General features: G+C 37.1%; 2 protein-coding genes across 3 annotated transcripts in view; one reads left to right on the top strand and one right to left on the bottom strand.

Annotated features, from left to right (window-relative positions):
- The first annotated feature begins 142 nt into the window (after positions 1–142).
- Positions 143–20,266, top strand: part of LOC108758525 (uncharacterized) — a 27,725-nt gene continuing 7,601 nt past the window's right edge. Inside the window, exons 1-4 of one of the 2 annotated variants that reach the window (XR_001939952.1) lie at positions 143–352; positions 17,796–17,893; positions 19,632–19,943; positions 20,201–20,235. Coding sequence is in view for 1 of the 2 variants with exons in the window: in XM_018503532.1 (XP_018359034.1) it covers positions 19,626–19,943 (318 nt within the window). In the remaining variant the exon portion in view is untranslated. Of the gene's footprint in view, positions 353–17,795; positions 17,894–19,449; positions 19,944–20,200; positions 20,236–20,266 lie in introns of those variants that run through there. The other variant, XM_018503532.1, reaches the window with a different exon arrangement.
- Slip1 (SLo interacting protein 1) lies at positions 4,162–9,989 on the bottom strand. Its single transcript, XM_018503522.1, has 6 exons — positions 9,826–9,989; positions 8,064–8,234; positions 7,854–7,952; positions 7,559–7,594; positions 6,103–7,467; positions 4,162–4,726 (listed from the first exon to the last, which is right to left on the bottom strand). The coding sequence occupies exons 1-6, from the start codon at positions 9,970–9,972 to the stop codon at positions 4,394–4,396; spliced, it is 2,151 nt and encodes a 716-aa protein (XP_018359024.1). The 5' UTR covers positions 9,973–9,989; the 3' UTR covers positions 4,162–4,393.

Here is a 20,266-nt window from a genome sequence, read left to right as displayed (position 1 = left end):
CAACATGTTCCTACCATAGCTCCTACTCACTCTAACGAGCACGTTTGAGTGAGTAGGAGCTACAGTTGGAGGAAATAGGAGTATGTTGGAGTATGCGACGCGAACAAACCTATGATTTCTGATGGGTTAAAATTCTTATTCTCTGTTCCCTGTTCCTTTTATTATGCGGAGCTCCTTATAATTGAAAAAGAACCAGGAGTATCAAAATACTAGATTACCGATCGCGCCAGACACTCCTGATAGTACTTTCTAGAGTCCCTATAATGGAGAGTCTAGACATGAGACCGGAAGAACGCCATTGCCACGCCCCGGCCGGAAACAGCAAATAACGCGCACGCCATTCAAAGTTTCGGTAATAGTGAAATATAATAATCACAATATCCGTAATTGTTAATTAAATCATGTTGCATGTTACAGATTAGTTTGTCGATTTTAACTCACCATTTTTGCCTGCTGAAAGACGGGCTTCATTGGCATCAGGCCTGTTCAATTTGAATTCTGGAGCCAAAACGCAAAGCCATCGACGCAAAAAATTCAATGTAAGATTTCAGGGACTGTAAAGTGTTTTAATAAGCATCACTCAGATTAATATCAATACTTTACATTCCCCGAAATCTTATCCACATTAAATTTTTTTACGTCAATGACTTCGCGTTTTGACTCCGGAGCTCAAATTGAACAGACCTGCACTACGTCAATATCTCATTCACGCATGTCACACATACACATAAATTTTCATATAACAATAACGTTTTAATTTGACATTTGTTTGGACTAAATTCAGTAAAAATTCAGTGCGCTAATTCTTTTCAGTCAGCATTTTTCAAAATTACATAAACCGTCATGTTAAATACTTATCCTCGTTATCGAGTTAATTTCAACGTTTATTTCTGTCGACAGCTATTCCGTTCAAAACACCCCAGGTAGCAAGCTACGTCATTTTGACGTCATTTTGACGTCAGCTTGCTACCAGGGACGCTTATTATCGGTACCGACGCGGTCAGAATTCGTGACAATATTTCTACCTATCAGCTGTTTACTTCGCGTCACACGATGTATACATTCGCAATCTTTCTTTCTTTTTTCGCGAAGCGAAGATTACCTCTCGGTACCTGTGTATGTCTATCGCTTAATGACGACAGTCAGTTGATTTCGAATAAAGCTCAGCAGCACATCTCATTGTACATCGCTCTAAGTTTCTACTCTTGTCAACACCTGACTCCTTGTGTATATTCGCAATAATTCCGACGTCATCAGTGGATCTGGTTATTCGGTACCATTTCCTTTCGCAATACTCCCAATAACATTGTTTCCTCGTGTAAACTACTATCTGAACTACCATTTCGCAAGTACAAATTGCATTTTTATACGAAGCAAATGTCACGATGTGACAACTCTAGAGCGCTGTATTAGACTAAGAAATGATAAAGGTCTCAATTTTGAAACTTTTTGACGTTCTCAGACCAAACTCCACCTCACGTATTAATGCGTATTAATGCGTATACTTTAATCCTGGAAAAGGATTTTCGAATCTATAAAAGAGAAGAAAGTAATTATTATACAAAAATTATATGATTTAGTCGGTAATACAGGCGGCTTTAGGATCCCTTTAAACAGGCAGATACTTATACATCTAATAATGAAAAAACTCAAAAAAAGAAAAAGTTCTTAGTTTACTATTTTATATTTTTCTGACATCTAAATGAAAAATCTAATGAAAAATTCAAGAACATCACTAAAGACCTCAACGTTAAACTATCGTTCTTTAGCTTGAACAAACTTGACAGAATCATAAAAGCACAAAAAGACGTTCCTCTCATCATTTAAAGAAAAATGTCCATAAAATCTTTTGCAAGGATTGTAACGCGTCTTACGTAGGGCAGACTGGGACAAAATTAAAAACTAGAGTAACTAAACACCGCAATGATATCAATAAAAGATCAGATAATCTGTTATTTCGAAACATAGAATTTAACCATGAATTTTATTTGGAGAACATCAAAATTCTTGACAATGAAAGGTATTTGGGGCAAAGATTAATTATAGAGATGCTCAATATAAAAAAAAAAACAAGGGAACAGTTTAAGTTAAAAATCTGACACAGAATTTCTACACCATATTTATATGAACATTCTTAATAAATTTCAGTAATTCACGACCACATCATTACATGAGTTTGACAATCTATATATTTCATTTTGATGACACTTATATACCTATATTTTAGATATCTGTTTATTATTTGACTCGTTTTTTACTTACAATATGTATGCCTCAACTATCATTGTCACACTGGGCTTTGTTACATACAGTTGTTTTTTATATTTTCACCAATCTATTCTTGTCACGATTATTGATTGTTCTACATATTTAACTTATGCTTAGTGTGCGGCAAGTAAATCATACAGATTTCATTTGCATATGTGTAACTGCGTATCATTTTGTCATTCGTTCTTTCTTTCTTCTTCAGCGTTTCTTAGCCTAACAGCTGAATGATAGTCGTACTTTTCAAATTTGATAATTTAAGGGACTAGCTGCACTCTTTAACTTATCACTTTGTGACTATTCATTGAATTAGACTATCAAAAGGATTGTTCTAACATCGCTGAAGATGGCTCAAAGTTAGCTTAAACGTTCAATTATTTTATAATTTTCCATGTAAGATCTTGAAATGTATATGTTTACACAAGAATTACCTCGCTCTCAATTGCCCGGTATTTAATAATTTTTATCGTAACAATAGTTCCATGTACGCTTTGCTGATAGTACGGGGAGCGTATACAGACATTTATAATTACGAAGAGTCAATGGAAAATTGATGAAATGTTTAAAAAAAGTTAAAACTTTTCGTTCACACTTCTGACTAGTGTTCCTATAATAAGAATTAAGATAAACCGCCGCCGTTAATAGTCAAATTTATGTTGGGTAACACTGATTTTGTCATCTGCAAGTTAACTCCTACTAGAGAAACTGTAGACGATATACAGAAAATATGACACATGTAGCTGAGAGAACACAATCAATACTAAAATTCAAATGTCTATAACGGTCGAAGCTGGATCTTCATTGCTTTAAATAATTAAATCTTGAATTACTATGTATATCGTATATGTATTTGTATACTATGTTGTAGTCTTTCGAACTGCGCGCCGAATTGTTTTTCTGGACTATAAACGCAATTAAACTACACTAGTAATCGCGAATTAAATTGGCAAGCAATTTTAATAATTGTTGCGACTACGTTGTCCTAACTCTTATTATAGGAACACTATCTTTGACAATATAATATATTATCAATCTATCTTTGATTTTTCATTCTTTAATAAGCTTTACATTTTTATCAAAGTACAGATATAGTAATATATTGATGAATATATTTAAGCACTGTATCTATTTCAACAAGAATAGAATCTGTATTAAAGGCAGATAGTTAACTTCTTATTGATAAAAAGCAAATAGTGTATTTCCCAGGTATTCATAGTTTATCTATTCCTTATATCTACAGTATGTAGATAAATCAAACAAGCAATTTGATGTGGACAATTTTGACAAACGCTTTTTTAAAATCTTTCACTAACTCTCGAAAGGATTAAGCCGAGAGCATAGACTTTTGCACAAAACATAATGCAAAAGAAAATCGATCAATCAGTGTTCTTCATTTTCTTCCTTTCCATGAAATAAAGGACTCTAATTGATTTTCTTATATCTTATACGTTTTGCAAGAGGCTGTGCTACCCGCTTTAACTGGGGTTTTAGAATGAGTCGGTAGTCGAAAATCTTAATTAGTGAAGTTGGCCAATAGCCAACTTGTATGACTAAGATTGAGACTTCCGATTACCGACTACCGACTCATTGTAAAACCTCCATAAGGTTACAGACTTTGAACGGGAGCACAGTCTTGCATAACGCATAAGAAAATAAACCAATCAAAATTCATTTCCTTCCTCTTCATGAAATAAATGACTCTGATTTGTTGATTTTCTCGTGCTTTATGCTTTATGCATTAAGCGTTATGCGAAGGTCTTTGCTTCAGTCTCTTGCGTAACACATGAGGCACAAGAGAGTCAATCAGAGTCCTTCATTTCATATTCTCATTGCTTAATTTTTTATGCCTTACACCTTATATGTTATAAAGCGTTATGCAAAAGTCTGTGTTGCGTCCTTTATTGCAACTTTATAACATTGCCTTCGTTACTTGTGTGAGGCACATTTTTGCAGGCGAGAGGTTGGTATAAAAGATAATTCGAGATGAGTGTTACGCTGCTCAAAGATTTCAAATTTTCTTTGGCGTATAAAGTCATTCACATACTCGTGTCCATAAAACATCCTTGTACTCATATCCGAAATTTCGATATCTGAATGATTAGTTTCTATGAAGGATACACGGGTCTACTTACACCGTGGTAACCGACAGTAGACCCATTAATTTCCCGCCTATGCTAGGTCCATCTGTGCCCATTCTATTTCCATGAACCAACATTTTTTGAACGGTGGTAAAATCATCCAGAGTCGTTTTTTTACGCACCATTTTCTTGTAACTTAGCTCGACGATGTTCAATGGCTTCTTGGACACCTTGTCCTCTATATGTTCGCATATCAGCAGATCGTTAGTCTGTTGTATCTGCTCCTGTTCTTGCTGTAGTATCAGTTCCTGTTGACGTTGCTTGCGCTCGCATGCACGTTCCAGTTGCCGTTTACGCTCCTCTTTGCTCCAATAGCGTCCGGCCTAATAAATAATAATGTAAAAAATAAATAAATAAATATGAATAACAAAACTAATAAATTAAATATTAAATCTTATAGGATCGTACATGTGAGAACACAGCCAATACGATATAAATGCCTTTAACAGTCCAGCTGGATATTTAGTGTTCTTGTATAATTCTATGTGAATTTTATATACTACTAATCCGGGAGGTCGCGTGAAAAAATCATGACTATTTTCTGAAATCTAGATTTTTTATAAATTTGGTTGTATTCAGGATAAAAAACAAAATGCTAGAGTCAGCAGGTCAGGCGTTAGACCCTCTAGTGCCTGCATTCCTTCAAAGACATAAAAAAAAGTAATGTATTTTCTTCACAAAAGTATTTTCTAAAAGCTGAAAATTTATGTACGGATAGTTTATACAACAAGATATAGAAATATAACCGTCAGAACATGTAGCGTTAGCACTATCATAAAGTTGTAAAAAAAATTAACGTAACTATGCTTTTTACTCATTGTGTATTCACGTTATACGGTTCTACTAATAATAAGTTGTTTATTATTATATATCTTTACGTCAATTTATGTACGATGGCTGTGATGTGCACTGACAACGGACACTAGGCAACTCAAAAATTCAAAGAATTTTGAAACTTGTGTGCTATTTGCAACAAATTACCTGCTTTCTTCTATATTTTATTCAGCGATATTATTAGGAGTGTGATTTAGTTTTGAGCGTTTTCTAAGAGATGGCATTACTGTCAATGTTGTCGAAAACATTCCAATCACAGCTATTATTTCTCTTAATACTTTAATATTACTCCATGATATTTAATCTTTTACTAACAATAGACGCAGTAAACATCGTGTTCATAGCATTTAAAAAATGGAGCTTCCTAAAGAGCATTTTCGACATGCGTTGTTTTTGTTTTTTAATTAGAAGAAACGGCGGCTGAAGGTCATAGAATTCTGATAGAAATTTATGATGATGTTGCTCCATCAATTAAGACATGTAAATAATATTGATTCTGTCGAAGTGTTTTCAATATTAACGACAAAAACTGGAAAATCCAGATTTGCAAGCATTATATACGAAAATCTAGCACGATCCACTTTAGAACTAGAGAATTAAATGTTGATCGTATAATAATTATTAAACATTTATGTGATGTGTTGTTTAAATAAATCATTTTTTAAGAAAAAAAATCCTCAAAATCACACTCCTAATATATCCAACCTTTTTTTTTCTCTCCCTCAGTAAGAGTAACGGTACTTAAAGATTTTTGTATTGCATCGATTATATTTTAAACGTGTGAAATTCGGAGAAATAAAAGTTTACTATTTCCAAATTTGGCTCGGAAAAAGACTCAAATCGATTATTATCAATTGGCATTTACCTTCATTTCCGATATAGTATCGTCTTCGGTGGTGTGACCGGTTCTTTCTTCTGTTATCTTGATTGCTCTGTTCCGAAGTATTCGATTCCTGACTGGCCGTCTGGCAATGTACCTCGTCCCGTCCGCTCTCCTCTTCACTTTCCATTCCATTTGCACCTCGCTCTTGTCTTCTGTTGGTATCCAAGTAGTAGACGTACATACTTGTTGACTACCGACGAATTGGTATTGTGTGAGATTTGGTGCCTGAAAATTACCATACGACTTGAGTTTCTTCACACCGCTTGTGAACATCTTTTTAGATGTCATGAGGTTTTTGCGGTTGAGTGCTTGTTTGAATAGTTGCTGTTGAAGCATCATTGTTTGCTGTAAATTTGCCACGTTCGTGTACATAGTATCGGCTGCCATAGTGTTGATGTTCATCGACGAAGATTCATTGCGGTCTCTGTGATGATGCGATGACGATGAGCTCTTCTTTACGTTTTGATTTTTCAATGATTGCTTTGTCACTGCGAACGTTGCGGTTGGCGTTACCAGCATGGGACAATTACAACCGATCTTCTGCTGTTGTGGCGTCTTCGGCGGGGATAATACCAGTGTGCTCTTATAATGATCCCTCTCACCCTCATGCAGCTCCAACGTTAAAGGATTACTGTGACAGGATTCGCCGGTGTTGTAAGCGCTTGAGCTATCTTTTTCTTCGCCGGAACTGTTGCTCTTTAAGGAGGAATGCCATTTCTGATTTTGCTGGCCGCTGGTCAAATAGTTCTGCGCGGTTCCGTTATGCTGCGTTGTCATGGCATGGTTTGTTTTCTGCGTCCAATGTTGTTGATGGTGCTCGTATGGCGATGAGTAGATTGGCTCGCTATCTGATTCTGGTATTGTTTCATAGATGTGCTCGGAATCACTCCACACGTGGCTCGAGTACGCCTCAATGAGCTTCACTGACAGCGGTGTTGCCTCTAGTGTACTCGATTGCTGATCACACAGGGATATATCTTCGAGTCTCTTTAAACAATCCTTCAGTGATTCCTGCATCCATTGCTTATTGCATTCTTCTGTACGATGCTCTGGCAAGATCGCGTTCTTGTCTGCGGATTTGTGTGAGCTTTGCGATGAGCATGTGGACGACGAATTTGTAGAAAAGTTGTTAACAGATTGCTGTTGTTGCGGTAGCGGCGGTTGCTGCTGCTGTGGTTGTTGCTGTTGCTGCTGAGTATGAGATGGTATGGGTGGAGGCGTTTTCAGGGTGCAATTGTCTACCTCGCTGTTTTTAGTACGTTCCTCCGTTTGTTGTTGCTGGATCAGTTGCTCGATCATGCTATTCTGATATGCTGGCAGGTTTTGGAGCGAAAGCGGTGGCGAACCCTGAAGTAGAATCATGGTTCATGATAAATAGATAACTATACCACGCGCAAACATCGATTGTTTTTTTGTTGCTTTATGTAATTCAACTCACCTGTTGATAGATGCGTCTATCATCGTATTCATCGTCCTAAAATAAGAGAAGTAAATTAATAATGTATAAAAGCTATATTTTATGTTTTTTTTATTTATATAAGAAAAGTGTAATTATTTTTTGGAAGTATCGTAATCAATCTATATTACACAAAAGTTAAATCTTCTACTCAAAAAGGAAACATAATGTTCTAAAATGCTTTTAAATTTCTGTAATATTTTCTGTGTATTTTTTATTTTTATGTTTATTAAATTTTGTATTAAAAAACATTGTAATAATAAGGATGAAAACGAACTTGATATACACATCGACTGACGAGAATAGTCACTGCGTTTTTCGTTTCGGCGAACAGATTCTCGGTCTGCTCCTTGTTCGCGACATCCTTGCCATTGACCTGGAACGAAAATAAATGTTCCTTTCAATGGACAATATAGATGAAAAAAGGATGTTCGCAAAAAGTCTGTAGTAGTACAGTAGTGTACAGTAGTGCTATTCTGATTTTTACCTGCAAAATTTGATCTCCTTCTCGTAACCGGCCATCTCGGGCTGCTAGACTTTCAGGAACTATTTCCGAGATATAAACCTCGGTGTCAAGGTCCTCACTGCCGGAACCAGAGCTATAGCACACAGTCAGTCCAAGCTTCTCGGCACTCCCGCTTTTCCGCAACGTCACCTCCTATAGCATTTCGCAACTACCATTAGTTAATGTTCGTTGTAGTAAATAATGTTCAGTGAAACTAAATACACTATACACTCATGTTTGCATGGAGCCTACCTCGTTAACAATGTTAGTAGTAATGCTGTGGGAGTTCTAACTCGGGAACTCCAAAGGGGAATGCGGGGCGCGGGGGATTCTTCGGAGGCGGGGGTATGACGTTATGCGGAGTGGCAGTAAGGCATCACAGATTTTGGGGACTGCAGTCACGTACAAGACAACAAAAAACATCATAAAAAAAGGGAATATTGCTATGAACAAAAATAATACAAAAAACAAATGATTATAAAATGAAAAGGGTATTCGCCGGTATATGCTCCAACCGTTTTTCGACCAATATAATTTTTCTAGAAACAACATTTATTAATTATTTTAAATATCTAAATACGACCAAGTTTCATAATTAATCGATTGAGTACCAACATCTGGCTGCTATCGAAATCGATGATAATGAAACACAATGTCTCCCTTGATAATTAAAAGAGTCTCGATCGTTTATTCTTTTTCTGGAAGGGACATGACAATCGAACATGTTTTTTGCAATATGTTTCAAGGTTAGTAGAAGTGTAAATGTAAGTGAAACTCAATAGAATTGTATTTTCATAAATGTTTATAAGAGTAGAGCGGTTTTTTTAAGCATACTTTGAAAATGAACGCTTAATGCTTTACTCTGAAAAGAGGGAGTTACAGACGATATAAATAAATTCAGTCTAGAAATGTGCCAGATTATAGTACGTTGCCGCGCCGTAGTTACTCTCGCGCGAAACCCCCCAGCGTGCGATTTCGGGCCCGATCGGCATGATTCGTTACCCCTTCGCTCTCTAGCGGCTCTGCGCACGAAGAACGGTCACCAATCTGTTCGAGATTACTTATAGTAATGATCTTGACAACATATTTCAAGATCAAGGTCATCAGCGCTAGCTCCTTTTTTGTCGATATTTACCTAAATAATTACTGATCATTTTATTTCTGAGAGAGATTGGGGGACGAAGTGGGCTACTTCTGATTTTGATATCAATTGATATATTGCTGTATTTTAGTGTGCTGATAGAGAATATGACCATGAAAATTGGTAACAATATCATGTTCAAGATTAAATATGAAAAATGTAAAAAAGTACCTTTTTTATATTTGACCCTAAAATGAACTTGTCAGTAATTTTCATGATCATATTTGTAATCAGCACACCAATATATCGTAATATACCAATCGACAACGAAAGGTTTTATCTTTTCAGAAGTATATCGAAAGAAATTCACTTTGACTGTAAAAGAATGTTAAAAATGGCCAAAAATGCTAATTTTAATATATTTTACTTCATTTTTCTCGGAAACCTGACGTATTAGGCCAATTCTGCGATTGGATTCGTTTTCAGCAAACAAAAATCCATCGAAAAACGTTTCGTTTATTCAGGTCCCATAAAAGTATTGAATTGTATTATTTTATTATTACTGACTATATCAGTGAGATAAATAAAATTTTTAATTAATGTTTCATATATTTTCATAATCTTAAAAAATTAAATTATTAAATAATTATAAATATTACATACCTCAAAATCGATGTCGTGAGTAAGAAAATCCTCAAAACTGTCGTTTGCTTGTTCTTCAATGACGAAAGGAACCGGAAATAATTCCTCCACTTCTATGAGTCCAGCCCAGTCCGTTTGAACTGAAGTAGATATCAAATTGCATGTCATATTGTCCTTGTTGACGTCGTTACATATTTGCTCATTTGTCACACCTCTTTCGTTCGTCGTCTCATTCTTATCTTGACACGTGATATTTTCGTGTACCTTGGACGGCGTGTGATGTCCACTGGGTTGTCGTCTAAGAACCTCTATAATAATTGGCTCTTGAGCCGATTGAAAACAGCGTACTGCATCCTCGTGACTAGAGTTTGAAACATCTTGCCCGTTTATCTAAAAACAAACAAACATATCAGTGCGTAAGATTTATCGATTTTATGAATAAAATATCCAGCTCCAATGACCGACTTATGTTGTCAAGGTCATGATCCTAAATAACTCTGCTTTAACAACTAGGCAGTGGTTTCTTACAGTTTCTAAGATATTTAGAGTTAAAGCAGGTCCATTGCACACCCCTTGCTAAAGAGCGACTAATTTTCCAAGCAAAGCGAGGTCCACTCTATAGCCCCCTGCTAAGAGACGATTGACTCTCTATGCGAAGCGAAGTTCACCCTCCCCTTGTCCAGGAGCGTGCTCATCTTCTACGAGAAGTCAGGTCTACCAAGTCACAACCTGCTCCCATCCCCGCTCAAAATGAGTGAGCAAAGATAGTGAGCAGGAAAACCTAACAGGTAACAAATAGGACTGCCAAAAAAGTCGAAGCTACAGCCACTGCGACGGCGCCAGGAAAAGGCGCCAACGGGGCTCAGGACTAAAAGACCGCTCCTCGCCTTTAGCAGAGGAAACCCCTTGCAGGTAAACAAAGGATCGCCAAGGCAGCACCGAAAAAAGAAACCGGGAGGACCAGTTTGAAAGTGAGGCGCCGTCAACTGCGGCTGCGGTGTCGCTTACCTGTCCCTCTGGAAAATACGCGGAGGTCGTTACTATGGCTAAGAGTAGGATCTGCAGATCAGCGACCTTTGTGCAAGGAGGGCGCTCACTGTGAGGGCTCTCATCTATGAGGTTCCCGGCGAGGGTGCCGCCGCCAAAGCATTGGGGGTCGAGCTTCGCCGTGCAGTTCGGAACATGGAAGGGGTGAAAATATCTCGACCCAGTAAAAAGGTCGAGATACTTGTCCCGGGCATCGATGATTTGTCCACTGAGCGTAAAAGGATGGGCTAAGCAGCTCCTACGAGCGCAGTTAATCCGATTAAGAGGAATTGACCTAAGCAGTTCTTATGAGCGCAGTTAGCTCCTGGGAGGGGAGGGATGGACTAAGCAGCTCCTACGAGCGCAGTTAGCCTGGGAGGAGAGGTTAGACTAAGCAGCTCCTACGAGCGCAGTTAGTCTTAGAGAGTTTTTAAAAAAAAAAGGTCTCTTAAATAATTCTTAGATGTCTCTTAGAGGACTTAAAAATGTCATAATATTTTCTAGGATGATATTTGCGGTAATATATTTCCAATTTTAAGGTACAAGTGTTGGTAGAAGCTTGAAAAAACATGCCACGTGTCTTCATTAGAACGTAAGTAAGGACGATCGATAAATCTATAAGCAGCAATATGTCACGCGTAATTGGTAATGCCCGATTTAACGCACCTCGACATAGATTGCATGGTTGGCTACTTTTACAATACTTATTTTCTTTATTTTCGTATCGATCAACACACGTTCATGTTATACGTGCACAATCAGCCACGATGCGAATAAAATTTTTTAACTTTAAGTAAGTAAATGGAAAATTATATCCACTATAAAAATCTGAAAAAATTCTCAAAAATACTCCAACATATGGAGAATGCGATGCTGTAAAGGAAATTTTGGGATCGCAATGGAATCCATTAGTAAGTGAACTTTTTTCCTGAACAAAATTGAAATTTCCGCCAAAAACTTGATAATATCACTTTATTAATTAACCTAATTACTTAATACATAGTAATATACATTTATATAAAATATTACGAGTTGATGAAAAAAGAATTATCCGTAGCCAACAATCGATGCAAAGTCATTTTTTTATATAACGCTCGACCGCATGTTGCGAAAAGCGTGAAGCAGACACTTCTAGAGCTTGAAGTTCTCCCGTATCCAGCATATTCTCCAGACATGGCACAGTCGAATTATCATCTCTTCCGATCGATGCAACACGCCCTTACGGACACACTTCTCTAGTTACGAAGAAGTCTAAAAATGGGTGGATGAATGGATCGCTTCGGAAGATCGTATTCTACCGTCATGGGATTGTCCTGTTGCCGGAGAGATGGGAAAAAGTAATAGAAAATGAACGAAATTACTTTGATTATGGTATTCATTCATCTTCCCTTCGAAACAAAACAATTTTAGAGATAAAAAACAACAAGAATTAAGTTTACCACCTAACCATATATAACTAATATACAGGGTATTTCAAAATTTGCGGACACGGGTTGCACAGCGTGATTGTATGTGCCAAAAGAAGCAACTTTTTCCTATAACAAAATTGCATTCACACACAAACAGTACTTTTTAAATGAGAGCAATTTAAGTTAACGAATGAGCGCTCCACGTTACGCATGGATTAGGGGCGGCGCACACACGGAGCGGCTTGGCATACGAAGATGTATGTACACCTTAACATGGATCTCGATCGAGTTTTTCCTAATGTCGATTCAAATGTTCAAAAGTATAAGAATCATGCATTGATCGATTTCTATTCATTTTGTTAACGAAATTACATGAGGCACATTTTGGCACCAATATGACTAAAATGTTTTATACTGTCTAACTACGTTTTTAATGTATATTACACCGATGTTGATGTACGATGTATTACCATAAGTAGAAAATTTAATATTATAATTATGCGATCGTTATAATTTTTATAAATTCAGTTACAATGTAAAATTGAAAATTAATAGGATATTACTTTGTATTATTTATTTTTGTTACATTAGAAATGACCTCATTAGTGGTCGAAACGTTTGTTTAAATGTATTCGAAATTATAACGTTTATTAAATATTAGCAATTAATATCTTGCCTAAGCTCTTAACCCTTTAGTTTACTTTAATTGAATATATTTGATTGTATTAAATTAGAAGCTACTTTTTTCATGGGGTGATCCCGATTGATCACGGCTCGATTGGACACCACCAATCACAGCGACCGATGCCTAGGAGCTTTGTAGTCTCAAGCGCTGTGAGTGGCTCGTGTCCAATTAAGCCGTGTCCAACTGGGTGCCACCTCTCCTGAAGAGAAGAAAGGCCTAATATGTACATAAAATATCATTTCTTGCGGCTTATTTTGACGAATTAGCTGTTCTTGAAACCTTGAACTCTTTGAGTAGGTAATAAAAGGGGATTCTAATTCATGGCTCCAAGAGGGATGAGGGGCGGTGGGGTACTCGTGGGAGGGTGACGTCACTAAGCGAGAGGGATGACGTCACAGATGGAGGGGGAGAAGGATGACGTCACAAGCAGTGACGTCACAAGGCGAGGAGGATGACGTCACCGGGGGAGGGGAGGAGGATGATGTTACGGGGTGATCCCGATTGACCACGTCTCGATTGGACACCACCAATCACAGCGACCGGTGCTTAAGAGCTTTGTCGTCTCAAGCGCTGTGTGTGGCTCGTGTCCAATTGAGCCGTGTCCAACTGGGTGCCACCCGATGTTACAGGGGGTGACGTTACTAAGCGAAGGGGATGACATCACGGGGGAGAGAAGGGGGATGACATCACTGGGCGAGGAGAAAACGTCGCGGGGAGGAGGATGCGGGGACGAGGATGACGTCAAAGGACACGGGGTTTGCGGGAAAATTACGTCGCGGGAAATTAATTACGTAGCGCGGGATGTGCGGAAATGTCCGCGTCGCGGTGATGCGGGGTCAGTGGCCGCCAGGCATGATCCCTCTGGGCGCGGTCCACAGCCGCCATCACGCGTGGGCCGCCGTCACCGCTGCCGGGCGCGGTCCGCCGCCGGTCCCTACTGCCGCCTCCAGGCGCAATCTGTCGCTGGTCCCCACCACCATCGCCGCCAGACGCGGTCCCCATCGCGCGTTATTCTTACCATGTATATCCACAGTGTACTTACCATTTTTCCTCATATACGCCATCTTCTTCTTCCCTTTATGCGACTACATTTCGCATCTTTGTCCCACTAATTATTTTTATTATATTTTAATAATAATAACTGAAAGAGCGTAGTCTCCTAAGAGCGCGGTGGTACCGTCGAACGCGTTGATGCTGTCGCACGTGATAAGAACACGGTTGGCGCTCGGTGTAACGCAATATTGCGTGAATAAGGAAGGAAGGAAGAAAACAAATAAATGCGCACAACAAAGTAATCTATATATATGTATATTTATTTATATGTACAGGGTGTTACAGATACATACTAGGCAATACGACGGGTTGCGCGGCAAACTTTGTATGGCCAAGCGTGGTTTAATAGACAATGACAGTGACTTCATAACATAAACTTTATAATGTATAAAGTCACTGTCACTGTCTATTAAACCACGCTTGGCCATGCAAAGTTTGCCGCGCAACCCGTCGTACTGCCTAGTATGTATCTGTAACACCCTGTATATGTATATGTATATTTATTATTTATATACGTATAATTTTTATAAATTTTATGCTCCTTGCTGTTGCTGCTGCTGCAACACAAATGATATGTCATCATCATACTTGTCAGGATCTTCGACCCTCCTTCGCTTCCTGCCCAAACGTCTATTCACTCTCTTAAAATCATCCTCCATTTTCTTGATTAATCTGTTCAATCCCTCCATAACGTCGTTCATCTGTGTGATAACGTCAGCGGTACCGTATCTGGAACAAAAGAATAAAAATATACTATATATATATATATATATGAAACATTTTATTAGAACAAATGCCAATCAAATGTTTGTTTAATATAATCAAAACATAATGTTACATTTACAAATATTTAGTAAATATTATCAAATGGTAACAGTTTGGTAATACTTATTAAATATTTATAAGAGTAATATTATTTTTGGTTATATTAACTAAACATTTGGTTGGCATTATTTCACCATACATTTAATAGCTATTACCAAACTCTAAGGGGGTCAATCATTGTTAAAAAAATGTACCTACACTAATGTACAGTGATTGTTAAATGGCAATACAACAAACTTTATTGCTAGCATTGCTATTGTATTGTTAAAATTGTTATTTTATGTATTGCCACCTATTGCGCACAGTATTGCCAAGTATTGTTAATGTATTGCTATGTACTACCATGTATTGCTAGCATATTGCTACCCAAACAGAAGAACAAATCACGATGTCAAAATGACATTAAAATGAATTGAAAATTATTAAAAAAAGACTTTTAATGACCATTTTGAAATCATTTTGACATCATTTTGATGTCATAATGACTTGTTATTCTGCTTAGGTAGCGTATTGCTAGTACTGTTAATACTAGCATTGCCTGTTTTATTACTGTACTGTCGCGATATATTTCTAAAGAAATGTACACTGATTGTCATAGTGGTTGACCCCTCGCCAGACTCTTTTTCAATGTATGATAAGAAATAATGAAAATGCTCATAATACACGACCATGCATTATACCTATCCGAAAAACTCCCGTGTCTAATAAATCAATAATGGTCTCGGGACTCTATGAGGTTAAAATGGCTCGATATTGTTTACTTTACAAAGATTAACATGCAGAACAAAATATCTTATCTCAATATAGATTGGGGATCTTATGAAGTTAGAGAAAAAAACATAAGAAATAAAAAAATAACGTACCTACCCAAGGAGCGCCACTGCATTTAATGCACTTTTAATTCGCGTACGGCTGCGTTGGTTTCAAAACCGCGTTAATTATGCACTTAAAATGCGCGTATTCTAACGCGATATTTTTACGCATGGCATTTGTGGGTTTCAGGGTGCATCCATACTTGGCGCTATAATATTAAGTAGCAAGCTGACATCATTTCGACAAATAATGTTAGCTTGAATTTTGAATTGAATTGCTTCATTTAATTAACCAATTAGAAGAAAGAATGTTACTATAATAAATATCCGAAATACATAAATTTAGATCAAAGCATATTGGAATGTCGCGAAGACAGATGCATCTTTTTACAACAGTTGGCACTATTAGTACCAATCATTATAGAAATATAAAGGGTGCTGATATTACCTGCAGTGCTCATAATACCCGATCTTACCCTATATGAGTGATCTTCAATTGTCTATTATTTCAGTATGTAGGCTTACATTTAATTTTCGTTCCACGAACGCTCCAAATTTCAATTATTTTATTACATTTAGCACAATTTTTTTCACAATTTATAAAAAATTTTGCATTTACTTTTATCTATATTAATTTTTTAAGTATGTATAGGACGTTATCAATTTCAATATTTAATTGTAAATCAAAAAGAACAATGAAAAATAAGATATAATGTTGGAATATTAGAAACACTCCACGTAATTAGATATGTTAAAAAAGACCACGCAATTAATGTATAAAGAATACCACTAGCGACAAACAACACGAATAATATAAGGTTAGTATCATTTTAATTAGAAAAAGTCACTGATTTATTGCATCTAAATTTTAAACTAACTAATAGAGTTGTTATTATATCTCTATCCGTGAATTTATAGATCTGTTTTTTATTGCTGCACTTTTTGAACTGATACACACAATGCAATAAGTTGAAATGAAACAAATATATGTTTGTTTCACTTCAACTTACTGTACCGGTTCAGAGTGCAGCAATAAAAAACAGATCTACTGTAACTCTACACTAGAATAAATAATGGCGGCATACATACCACTTGTCCTGTTGTATTCGTTTGTTTTTGTAACTCGAGGCGAATCTGTAACTCGAGGCAAGTATGCTAATATTCAAGTTAATCATAGCCGTTACCTTGAGCCTCGTACCACTTTGCACGATCGATGGAGTGCTCAGTGAGTATCCTAGGCGTTTAAAGCTCCACACTATTAATCTTGTGCAGGCTTGATTCATAAATTGAAAGTTCATTTACCGTAGTAATTAATTAAGCTCGCGTTAAACATGTGATATACGGACACTCGCGCAACTTATGCATACATTGAAACACACGTACCTATACATTGATACACGAATAGCATGAAAATTGCACTCTACAGAATTGCAGCCCAAGTATTCATCCTGAGAGATTTATTCTAATGAAATTCGAACTGTCGAGAAGCATCGTTGCACGATAACATAATGGACATCTTGGAGAAGAGTTCGGAAGCGTACGCGACGGCGCGCCAATCTTAAAACGAGAAAAACGGCGAGAAAACGATTGTCATTATGTGTATTACCCGCCTCACTCGCGTCTTGAATCTTCTTTCGAGAGTAACGGGAAGAGGATTCAACCGTCGTATAGCTTGGGCTGAATTTTTCGCTCCGATGAAAGCGCACTTAGCCGTGGGCGGTTTAGACACGAGGGAAGAAATGTAGCCGGGTCAAAAAGAGAATGATCCGATAGGGGTAGAAACATCTGTTTGAGGTTGTTATATACTATTTGATTGTTTATTAAAAAGCTTTTCTCACTTAACATCTAGAGTGGTTAGTAGATAGAGCCTTTTATTATATTATTATATATTAGTTTATTTCCAAAATGTATATATTTCCAAAATAATTTCTCCAACTCTGATCAACAAAAAAAGGTTCATGAAAGTTAAAAATTGGGAAATCTTTAATACTGTCCACAATTCAAAACAAGTGACGATTGCAATATTTTATTTTAAAATAAAAAATAAAATATTTTTTTTTAATGACTGTCACCCGACTTTAAGATAAAAAAAAATTGTTAATATATCTTGATCCGTTTGTAGTTGTTTGTAGTGAGTGCATCAATCTTATGGTAATTTCGTTCAATATATTTCTGTTGCAGATATAAGCGTGCACCACCATAACTGATATCACTGTGCAGTACGTAACGATAGTTTTTTGACAGGCTATGCCAATTTCCAGTTGGAGAAGGATAAATAAGTACGGGTCTTTGCTCGATACGTTACGCGATGCTAGATGAGTATATTGAATCCGATATATAACTCGCGGAACGTCACTCGTCACCGCTCCCGATCCGTATTTGTGCAATACGTTATACAAATATTCATTTTATATCGGCGCGCTTTCGGGAGCTCTTATACGACGCGCCAATGGCATCGGGTCGCTTAATGGTGCGGTATTTACGTCTGGACCGCGGGTCTATAAACGTCATGTGTATTATTACTCGCGATGTAAATGCATTGTAATGCATTACCGTGCGTCGGAACACAGTGAGGCGCGCACGCGCGTGTAAAATGTAATCTCGCCGAAATAGACGAATTGTCACCGAATGACCGTTATTCAAATTGCGATGCGGCCGAGAACGTGGAAATGGATGTAATAAGCGCTTAATCGATTTCGTCCTTGTCTACAATACGCCCAGTCGACCTTTAATACGACACGGTTGAAACAATAGTGTTAAGTCACCGTCGTGAAGTTAGTCCCCCGACATTAAAAAAAATTAAGTTTCTATAGCTCATTCGATTGCTCATCGTTTGCACATGTATGCACATTTCGAATTTTCGTTTGCACACTTTCAGTTTAAAAGTTATTCAAAAAACAAATTTGGGGGGGCCAACTTCACACTAGCCCCCCAACTTCAAGCAAATGGGTTCGAAAAGGTCTTAATCGATAGATTTTCGTTTGCACATTTCGAAACAATTCGATTTTTCGTTTGCACACCCGTACTTTAAAAGTTATTAACAATTAAAATTTCAGACATAACAAAAAGAGCGTTTTCGGTCCGAATTCAAGAGAATCGAGCTCAAAATGACATCAATCGATAGGATTTCGTTTGCACATTACGAAACAGGTCGATTTTTCGTTTGCACACTTATAGTTTAAAAGTTATTAACAAATAAGTATGGGGGGGGCCAACTTCACACTACGTAAAAAAAAAACGATTCCGGCTCGAATTCGATAGAAATTGGTTCATAATAGCATGAATCGACAGGATTTCGTTTGCACATTGCGAAACAATTCGATTTTTCGTTTGCACATTGCGAAACAATTCAATTTTTCGTTTGCACACCCGTACTTTAAAAGTTATTAACAATTAACTTTAATTGTTAATAACTTTTAAACTATAAGTGTGCAAACGAAAATTCGACTTGTTTTGCAATGTGCAAACGAAATCCTGTCGATTGATGTCATTTTGAGCTCGATTCTCTTGAATTCGGACCGAAAACGCACTTTTTGTTATGTGTGAAACTTTAATTGTTAATAACTTTTAAAGTACGGATGTGCAAACAAAAAATCGAATTGTTTCGAAATGTGCAAACGAAAATCTATCGATTAAGACCTTTTCGAACCCATTTGCTTGAAGTTGGGGGGCTAGTGTGAAGTTGGCCCCCCAAATTTGTTTTTTGAATAACTTTTAAACTGAAAGTGTGCAAACGAAAATTCGAAATGTGCATACATGTGCAAACGATGAGCAATCGAATGAGCTATAGAAACTTAATTTTTTTTTAATGTTGGGGGGCTAACTTCACGACGGTTGTTAAGTCACTACTGTCTAATGTGACACGACACATCGTGTAATGTAACGTAATATATTCGCCTCTCGTTTATGTCAGTCGCAGAAATCATATTTTTATCGCGAGTCGTTTTGACATATAGAAAAATAGTAAGTGTTACACAGTTTATTATTCTCTTCTACATATAAAATTAATTAATGCAGCACTTCTACCCGAGAGGAAATTGTAACGAGGAACTGACAAATTTCCTGGCAGTTTTTCCCGATGTTTGGACAGGCACTAACAGGGAAAGCAGACGTGGTTCCAACCATAAAAGTTACGACTGGCCTCTCAGAGAACTGGGCAGTTTTACTAGTCGGCATCTGGTCAGTTCTGGATCGAATCTGGGAAATTTTTATCAATTTTCGGATAGTTCTGGACAGAATCTAGCCAGATTTGATCAGTTCTGGATAAAAACTGGCAGGGCATTAGGCAGTTTCACACATCAGGAAATATTCCAGCAAAGGAAGCACGAGGTAACGTTATTTTTCATCATTTCGATGTTCTTTAATGTATTATTTCCGAAATTAACCTTTTATTATAATTGTGTTCCACATCCATAATCATTGCATTATCCCAGTCAAAAGTGTGATTAAATTTAATAATGGTTCTGAGATAACTGAATGCTTAGAATTTAGAAGAATCCAATCTGATATTATTCACATGTCAAAATGAATAAATTTACAATAGAAAATTTTTTTCAATAATAATTTGACGGAAGGCGCGTTCCCAGTATATTTCTGGTATAGGAGCGCCCCTGAGTCAGAGCGTCACGTGACCGCCCGGCAGCTCGGCCGTG

Source organism: Trachymyrmex cornetzi, unplaced genomic scaffold (assembly GCF_001594075.2).
Source record: "Trachymyrmex cornetzi isolate Tcor2-1 unplaced genomic scaffold, Tcor1.1 scaffold1583, whole genome shotgun sequence".
NCBI classification, from domain to species: Eukaryota; Metazoa; Arthropoda; class Insecta; order Hymenoptera; family Formicidae; genus Trachymyrmex; species Trachymyrmex cornetzi.
The sequence above is the reverse complement of the archived record's forward strand: the minus strand, read 5'-3'. Positions and strand labels throughout refer to the sequence as shown.